This window comes from Epinephelus fuscoguttatus, linkage group LG9 (assembly GCF_011397635.1).
Source record: "Epinephelus fuscoguttatus linkage group LG9, E.fuscoguttatus.final_Chr_v1".
Classification (NCBI taxonomy): Eukaryota; Metazoa; Chordata; class Actinopteri; order Perciformes; family Serranidae; genus Epinephelus; species Epinephelus fuscoguttatus.
Genome location: NC_064760.1, coordinates 1094611 through 1103575, shown reverse-complemented (window position 1 = coordinate 1103575; position 8965 = coordinate 1094611). Strand labels below are relative to the sequence as shown.

At 44.4% G+C, this 8965-nt stretch overlaps 3 protein-coding genes across 44 annotated transcripts in view; 1 reads left to right on the top strand and 2 right to left on the bottom strand.

The window, feature by feature from the left end:
• LOC125894085 (uncharacterized) overlaps positions 1-8965 on the bottom strand; it is a 328241-nt gene that overhangs the window by 78844 nt on the left and 240432 nt on the right. The window lies entirely within an intron of this gene.
• selenot2 (selenoprotein T, 2) lies at positions 1011-3731 on the bottom strand. Its single transcript, XM_049585288.1, has 6 exons — positions 3479-3731; positions 2901-3011; positions 2663-2789; positions 2482-2569; positions 1556-1691; positions 1011-1468 (listed from the first exon to the last, which is right to left on the bottom strand). Exons 1-5 carry the CDS (start codon positions 3691-3693, stop codon positions 1570-1572), a joined length of 663 nt encoding a protein of 220 aa, XP_049441245.1. The 5' UTR covers positions 3694-3731; the 3' UTR covers positions 1011-1468; positions 1556-1569.
• Positions 4287-8115, top strand: LOC125894090 (cytochrome c oxidase assembly protein COX18, mitochondrial). Of its 42 annotated transcripts, none has more exons than XM_049585256.1 (9): positions 4287-4508; positions 5167-5424; positions 5497-5568; positions 5605-5903; positions 6128-6228; positions 6315-6469; positions 7160-7275; positions 7360-7467; positions 7786-8115. In XM_049585256.1, exons 2-9 carry the CDS (start codon positions 5178-5180, stop codon positions 7945-7947), a joined length of 1260 nt encoding a protein of 419 aa, XP_049441213.1. In that variant the 5' UTR covers positions 4287-4508; positions 5167-5177; the 3' UTR covers positions 7948-8115. The 42 variants fall into 42 exon arrangements, with proteins under 42 accessions (XP_049441213.1, XP_049441208.1, XP_049441201.1 ...); XM_049585251.1 differs by having other exon boundaries at positions 5167-5442; XM_049585244.1 differs by having other exon boundaries at positions 5167-5460.

Sequence of the window (8965 nt, the reverse complement as noted above, 5' to 3'; positions counted from 1 at the left end):
GTGAGGGTCTGAGGACGGAGAGATGATGAGCTGTGAAGTCTCTGAGACAAACTGATCTGTGATACTGGGTTTTATAAATAAAATATATTTTAATCATTTTCCTGCAAATCTAAAATAATTTTGGTTAATTTACAGATTTCTCAGGTCCACCTTGTAAACTCTGTAAAATCTACAGTGTTTTCTGTCCATGGTGCGTTCAAGTGCGTCATGTACGTGATCTATACTGACATTTATACTCGAACAGCCATGAAGGTCGTTTAAAACAGAAAAGTTTCAGTTTTTGTTTTGTTTTCCTTTGTTGAATATTTGTTTTTGTTTCACTGCAGCATTTTAAATAATTACATGTTAGAATCATAGAAAAATCCCATTTATTTCTCCAGAGGCAGATTTTAAACATTTAAATCTTAAATGAACTTACAAACCTCAAAATATTCTTCACCAGGTCCTCTGATTCGTCATCATTCTCACGTTCCACTGCAGCAGTTGTAGATCATCAAATACTGAAGTCAGACCCAAGTGCGAACAGTAAAAATATTCATCTTCAAAACTTAACTGTCACTTCCTGTTATTTTGACCGACAGAAAATCTGCTCGGCCGGTGGATGTGTTCATCTCACAGGGCCTCAGTCACTGAGTCAGTGAGGTCATTTCTGGCAGTGAGCCTGGAGACAAGCGGCTTTGTTAGAGAAACATGACTTCATGTCAGAACTCAAAATCTGAATCAGTTTCTGTTTGTTTCCTGTCAATAAAATCACAGTCCTGATGAAGCCGATCAGTTTGATTAATAACTACAGACGTTTCCTCCAAACTTTCACTGTTGATTATTTACTGAATATTTTAGATTATTGACGACAAAGAGAAACAAAACTATGTGAAACGTGACCAGCAGAGCTCAGACTGATGTGAACTCAGATTACATTAATGATCTGTATCATCTGATGAACTGGACACATGACACAAACTGATCATTTGGATCTGTTTTAAATCCGTTAACAAATAAAAACGCATCACTTCCTGTTTCCACATTAAAAGTTCCGTGTGAGAAACTTGTGAGGAGTTTTATTGTTTCAGACATTTTACAGACGACATTCATTAAAAAACAACTGACAGTGACGATAACCAGATTTTTATCTTTATTTCAGTTTCCTGTCTGCGACTTCCTGTCCAGACGGAGGCTAATTAGCATGAAGCTAACAGTGGTACCATACTTAAGTTCTGAACCTCAAACTAAATAAATACAATCAAACAGAGTCCAGTCGAGTCGTCAGTCTGTGCGTACAGCTGACTGCACCTGTGCTGACAGGTGCACTGTGGGTACAGAGCTGATCTGTGACCTGGCGCAGAGGGGACGCTCTTTTTGTGGCGGGGGACATCCGGCCAGGCCCCGCAGAGTCTGCTTTAGGGCCGGACCTTCATGAACGCCAGTGGCTGAACGTACCACTGAGCCAGGACACCTGAACGCAGCGCACCTGAGGAGAGACACAGGTGAGAGGGTCAGTGTGATGTCATCAAACACCAGGTCACGTGACTGTAAACACTGATACAGCTGTGTTTACCTGTGTGTGTGGCTCTAAGTGGAGGAGAAGCTCATGGGATCCACCTGGTTCATCTTCAGGTGGTTGTCGAGGATCTGGAAGATCTCCTGGATGTTCGGGACGTAACCTGACTGAAGCTTCGACCAAACAGGGACGTCTGAGGGAGGGGACAGGAAACACTGTTACACCAGGAAGTGTCAGTAAGGAGGTGTCTCTCGGAGTCAAGGGAGGATCCCTCAACGTCTGAATTTCGAGGACACTATGTCATTGACCTGCTGAAGGACTGTGCCAATGTCAAGGATCCTTGAGTCCTTCTTTCAGAGAAATTCAAAGGATGCATGTGTGGGTCCTCAGCAGGTATAAAATCTGCGCCAGCAGAGCTCGACAGGATTAAGGTTAATATGTCACTTATTTAGAGTCATGTCTCCACCTGAGTTTATCAGACAAAACCTCATTTACACTCTCCAACGTGTCCACTGCCACATGATGAGGTTTATTAAATACTGTGACTTAGATAAAACATAAAAGTTTTAAATCAGATGGAACCTCTGCTGCTTCAGTGTCACGAGGACGCTGTTGTGAACTGAACGCGACACTAACATGAGGTTTGCCGACGACACACAGGGTGCGCCGTGTGACGACAGGTAAACCTTGAATGTCTCCGTTCAAGTGAACGTACAAGATGAAGCTAGAAAAGCTGAAGGCGAGGCTTGTGTCTGCCTCCCACGTAACCACGACCAGTAACTGAACGCTTGTTGCGGTGCCCTTGTGCGACCTCACAGTTCTGTGGTTCATCTGATTGGCTGAGTGTTAGCGAGGTGATGCGTTCAGGAAGAGACCGTCACTCGGGGACAAATAAATTCAACTCTCCAACACAAACATGACAGAATCCCACAGAAATGAGATCACGATGTTCTAACCATTAATTTGGACCAATCAGAACTCACCGTTCAGAGTGACCTCGAAGGCTCCCGTAGACAGGAAGTGAGTCTCCATCATGTTACAGAGAAAGAAGGCCATCAGACAGGAGAAGATCTGATGAACAACACAAAAGAAAAAAACAGTGAAATGGTTGAATCTGTTGCCATGGTAACCAGCTGAAACCTCCGTTGGCGTGGTAACAGCTACCTTGTTGTCCTGACTCCAGGTCCAGGCTCTGGGAGTGTCGAGGCCGAGGAGGACGAAGGGGTTCTGACCGCTGACGATCAGCAGGATGGAGAGGAGCTTCAGGTAGGAGATGAGGTTACCGAAAAACCTGAGGAGAGACGGAGGACTGGTGTTACTGGGTTTACTGGTTTGACTTCAGACTGTGGGGATATAATCCAACATGATTGGACAGTAGTAGTTTAGTGATGTCAGAGCTCACCTGTTGAAGGGGGTGGGGGGGTAGTTTTCTCCCTCGATGCGGATGTCCGGGTACAGCTGGCTGATGGCTCGTGAGTACTCCTGGAACACTTTGCTGTAACCTCAGGAGATACTGAGAACACACAGAGAGGACACACCTGTCAGGTGAGCTCAGCTGGACCACGTGATGCCCCACACTGAAGATGAAAAAGTGTTTGATATATTTCTAAAAGTTCAATTTGTTATTTACAATGTTTGTTAGAAACCTGTCTTATTGTTAACAGCAATAAAACAGATTCAGTTATTGAGCTCAGTCCCTCAGGTGGAGACGTACAGGTGCGTTCAGGCCTTGTTTACGATGATGGTGTTACACCTGAACAGCTCAGTACTTGTTATGGATTATGAACTGAAGTGTAAACAGTAACATTTACTAAAATAAAGCGCTTTGAAACGTTTAATAGAAACATTTAAACACAGTTAAAAACGTCTCTGAGCCGTTAGTTTAACATTCAGACAGAAACACGATGAAACATGTTTATTTTCTGATGCTAACTGTTAGCTCGCTGTTAGCCTGTTAGCTCCCGATGCTAACTCACTCACCAGTACTGGAACTTGAGCGTGGGCCCGGTGTACAGGGAGGGTTTGGCGGGTTTCCCGGGCTCCGTGTCCGGCAGGGTGTCCGGAGAGAAGCCGGGGCTGTCGGCCTGCTGGTGTCCGCGCTGCGGGCTCGTTCTGCCGAGGTAAATGTCCCGGACCGTGAGGGCCGAGAAGAGGAGCAGAGCCGCCAGGAGGCCCGCCTGGCTGTACTCCGCCATGTCTGCTCTGTGACACAACACCGATCTGCCCGGAAACACGGTGATCCACTACACCGCTTCCGGTAAGATATTTCACAATAAAAGAGCCGAGGAGCAAAGCCGTCAGTGGAGGTTTTTTTATTCGGTACTAGTGCAAATAAATTAACTCAATAACTGTGTTTAAACTCTGCTCTGATGTTCCTCTGCCTGAATATTTCTCTTTCTGCCACATTGAGTAACATATATGTGGTCTATATAAGAATCAGATCAGAAATAATTAATTACTGTTAATTTGAGAGTGTTTTGTGTTTGTGTATTTTATTTTTCTAGATTTACGTCATATTGTATGTGGTTTCATATTTCGTTGCTAACCTGAGGCAGGAGATGATTGAGGAACTTGAGGACTTGTAAATCTAACTTGTCTTTTGTATCTATTAAGTTCAATAACGCGAATAAACAAAAGTGTTTAATTCTTTTATTGTGAAAGTATGGTCAAGTGTTCCGGCTTGATTCTGGCGGTTAACCGTTTCCGGTAAATCTTTGTGCAGATTATTTGATATTTTCTCTGAAATGTAAAATACGTTTTTATATTTTTTATAAATGATTCTTTTTCTTCTTACGTAAAGTTATTTTTTCCTCTGTGCCGTCACATTTACCCGACACGCGGTGATAAACACCGTGACGTCATATGTGTGGGACGCCGTGATGCCGGTGGATGGAAGGATGAAGGTGAAAGAATAAAAAATGAAATCAGTTTAAATGATTTAGTCTGAACCACAGATTATTTACACAGCAGAGAGCCGGATACAGGTCACCTGACGGCTGACGTCACACAGGTACGTTCTGGTTTTATCTCTGAATTAAAGTCGGTGACTGAGTGTCTCAGTAACTCTCACACAGGTGATGTGTGTGTGTGTGTGTGTGTGTGTGTGTGTGTGTGTGTGTGTGTGCAGTAAAAACATTTTAGTGTTTAACTTCCGGTGTTAAACTAGTTCAATCTTTGTTATATTGATTATTGAATATTTAGTTTTCGATATTTAATGTTGTGGTAAAACTCTGCAGCTGAGTCTGACAGGAAACAGACACGTCATAAACCTCTAAAATTTAACATTATTAAAAACTGATTCTGGGTCTGAACATCAACATTTGCTCTGGTGTGTGTTTGACACAGAAGGTGGAGATTCATTCACTCATGTTCAACATTAAACAGAAAGTCTAATCCCAAAAACATTTATTCACAAAGACCCAAGTAACATAAAAACATTACATATATATATGTACATATGTGTGTGTCACACAAAGACAACATGGCTGACTACAGATGTGATGGTCAAATCAAAGAGTCGGGTCTTCACAGGAGGTTTTAAGAGGAAGAACGAGGATTAATTTAAGAAGCTGAAGCTGATTTATGGGACAGACTCTTCAGAGACGTTGGACAGTTTCAGTCCTGAACTCGTCTTTAATCAGCGTCCTGTTTGTCTCTTCATGTTTCAGGAGGGGTCGGCATGTTGAGTGTGGCGGGGTCGTTGAGGACCAGCGTCCTGCAGCTTCCTGTACGAGGAGTCTGTTCTGCGACATTCAACAGGAAATCTTCTGCACCTGGTCACACCTGTACTGCACCGCCGTCAGCTGGATGTCCTGCAGTTTGCTGTCACATGTTACCTGTCAGGACGCTGTCAGCTGTCAGGGGTCTGTCAAACGTTGGGACTTTATCCGGCGCTGGGACGCTGTCAGGTGTAGGGACGCTGTCAGGTGTAGGGACGCTGTCAGGTGTAGGGACGCTGTCAGGTGTTCGGAGGCTCTCAGGTGTAGGGAGGTTGTCAGGTGTAGGGAGGTTGTCAGGTGTAGGGAGGTTGTCAGGTGTAGGGAGGTTGTCAGGTGTAGGGACACTGTCAGGTGTAGGGAGGTTGTCAGGTGTAGGGACACTGTCAGGTGTAGGGACGCTGTCAGGTGTAGGGAGGTTGTCAGGTGTAGGGAGGTTGTCAGGTGTAGGGACGCTGTCAGGTGTTCGGAGGCTCTCAGGTGGAGGCCATGATGACAGTGCAGGTGCAGCCGGCTGGTACAGCAGCCTCTCTGACTCGGCTCCGGTTCACCTGAGCGAACACTTCCTGGTGAGTGTGCAGCAGATGAGCGGGCTGCCGTGGTGGCTGAGCATCGTCGTGGCGACGCTGTCGGTCAGGACGCTCATCACTCTGCCGCTCGCCGCCTACCAGATGGTGATCATATCCAAGGTGAGTGACGGGAGACGACAAATGACATCATACGGTGACACTAAAGATATAAAATAATACACACAGTGTTTCTGATGTGTCAAGATTAGAAATGAACGTTCACTGTAACCACACTGAGTGTCCGTATACATGATCCTGTACGTGTTTGTTGGCGTCTGCCGACTCTTAGGATAGCAACTTCCTCTCCATCACGGTAACCATAGTAACCTCCAGGTGATGTACAGGTGGAGGCGCTGCAGGCGGAGATCTCAGAGCTGGCGAAGAGGCTTCGATACGAAGTTTCAGTCCGAGCACGAGAAAGAGGCTGGACGGAGAAAGAGTGCCGGTAAGAAACAACACACACAAACAAACAAACAAACAAACAAACAAACAACGGGCTGTGTTTTTATGAACTGATTTGTTTGTCTTCAGGTTTCAGTTCAAGAAGAATCTGCGTCGTATCGTCTCTCAGCTCTACGTCAGAGACAACTGTCACCCGTTCAAAGCCAGTGTGCTGGTCTGGGTTCAGCTGCCTCTGTGGATCAGCTTCTCTCTGGCCCTCAGAAACCTGAGTCTGGATCAGTCCGGTAAGATCACACTGACTCTGGATCAGTCCTGGACCAGGACTTAAGTCCTTTAAGGGTCCATCTGTGTTCTTTTTTTCAAATAGAAACTCCACTCAGCCGTTGGCAAAAAGCAGTGACGAAGATTACAGCACTGATACCCTCCTCTTCCTCACGCCTCCACACACACCTTTCACTCAGTGTGTCTCCAGTCACAGTGAAGTGGAGCTCCAGTCCCAGCTGGACGAGGACATCTAACTGGCCTACTGTCCTTGTCCCAGTATACAAGCACGGGAGGGGAATCCATTTATTGAGCCAAGTATGTGCGACTCCTCTACGATAGGTGGAGATATGCCCCCTTTCAGCTTGTTAGTGTTGGACCTTTTTCCTGTTGACCTATTACGTCACAGACCAAACAGTCTCCATCCCGTGTTTCCCTCCCATCCATGTATTTCTAAATATTTCAGTCTGTCAGCTGACACAGTATGACCTGTGTCTGCTCGTCCGTTAACAGTTTATTCTTCAGTCCAGGTGGACGTTTGTGCCAAATTTGAAGAAGTTCCCTCGTGTTGTTTTTGAGATATTGCGATTACAATAATGGGACAGACAGATGGACAACCTTAAAAAATGTCTCGGGTCACGGCTGTCGCCGGCGTGGAGGTGTAGAGAATGAAGTTGTGTCTCTTAACTAACAGTAAACGGTGTTTCCTGCAGCACTGCACTCTGACCTGGCAGCAGGGGGCGCTCTGTGGTTCTCTGACCTCACCTCACCTGACTCCACCTGGATCCTACCTGTCTGCCTCGGACTCATCAACCTGCTCATCGTAGAGGTCAGTCTGTTCAGCAGGTGTGTGATCACCTGACCTGATGATGTCATCCAACCTAATCATCTTCTTCTTCTTCTTCTTCTTCAGGTGTTTTCTCTTCAGAGAGTCAACCCGTCTCGTTTACAGAAGACAGTGACGAACTTCATCAGAGCGTTCTCAGTGTTGATGATTCCCATCGCTGCCACTGTTCCTTCTGTGAGTTGAACACAGTCTGTCACTCTGTGTGAGACATTAAAATCAGAGCAGCTGATTGGTTCATTCTGGACGTCACAGTGTGACATCAGGTTCAGGTTCAGGCGCAGGTTCAGGTTCAGGTTCAGGTGCAGGTTCAGGTGCAGGTGCAGGTGCAGAGAGAGTTGTTTATGCTCAGTTCAGGAACACAAACACATTAATCATATTAATATAAATGAAGTTTATTTTATAAAGTTAATTAATGTTGACTTTAAAGCAGCTGATGATCTTTTAAAACCTCCAGGTCCTCTGACATCACTTTGTTCTCTCCTCTCCTCCCAGTCCATGGCTCTGTACTGGTTTACCTCCAGTCTGGTGGGATTCAGTCACAACCTCTTCCTTCGTTCTCCGACGATCCACAAAATCCTCAAACTGCGAAGTCACAGATCAGACTCTCCGTACAGAGACCTGCTTTCCGCCTTCATCACCAAATACTGCAGATAAAGACACAGACGGATCAGAGACATGTTTATGAGATAAATCAGTGACGGAACATTTCATTGATATTTAACTGCTGTTCAGCTGGTTGTGATGTTGAGATGTTGTACTGATCCAGTCATTGATTGATTGATCTGTGTGTTGATTAATAAACTGAAACTTGTGTTGATATGAGGAGGTGTCTGTATGAACATGTGATTCAGTCTTTTTGTTCTGTGTTAAAACATTTATTCACTTATTGATCACCAACATTAAAGGTTCAGGATTCAGATTATTGACAGACAGTGAATCTCATCTAATGCTTGTGTTCCTGTTCCCTCAGAATGAGCTGTCCGTATCTCCACAGGGAACAGAGATCACCATGTTGCTCCGCCATGTTTCTACAGTAGCCCAGAATGGACAAACCAAACACTGACTGTAGATGGAGACATTCATGTTTCTGCGTCCGCCACCGCAGTTAGAAGCTTATCTGCGGAGTGTTGGGAAAAAATTTTTAAAACATGAATTGTCTTTGATCAGTGTTTTTCCTGTAAATCAGCTGGTCTGTTTGTTTTAGTGAGGAAAAGACCTCTGTAGATAATTAATCTAATATGAACCGGCTATCAATCAGTCATATTTTACTAGGAAATATAAAACTGTGTTACTCTTAACTGGTAACTTCAGTAAGTTAAGTAAGCTGTACCGATGAATTAAATTCAATTAAATTAGATTTTTTTTTTGTTTAGTTACTGTGGTCTAGTTAATTTAATTTAATTTATTTTAATTTCATTTTATTTCATTTCATTCCATATAGTTCAGTTAATTTAGTCTAGTTTAGTGTAATTTCATTTAATTTTTAGTTTAATTAAAATCAAAGAAAAACTACAAAGACCACAGTGTACCTGCTTTTTATTTATGTCCTTTTGGCGCCATCTTGTGGAAAGCAAGAAAACACCAACTGCTCGCTGATTGGCTTAATTTGCGATGTGCTCGTCTCTGATTGGCTCATAAAATTTCCGCCGTCTACAAAAGTCTTCCGGCCGGA

What these genes read in the sequence shown, in the direction of transcription:
- LOC125894090 (XM_049585228.1), top strand. Translation starts at nt 5,178, where the DNA reads ATGTTGAGTGTGGCGGGGTCGTTGAGGACCAGCGTCCTGCAGCTTCCT. An exon ending in TGGACGGAGAAAGAGTGCCG is followed by an intron (nt 6,229 to 6,314) that starts GTAAGAAACAAC and finishes GTTTGTCTTCAG; the next exon opens with GTTTCAGTTCAAGAAGAATC. An exon ending in CCTGAGTCTGGATCAGTCCG is followed by an intron (nt 6,470 to 7,159) that starts GTAAGATCACAC and finishes TGTTTCCTGCAG; the next exon opens with CACTGCACTCTGACCTGGCA.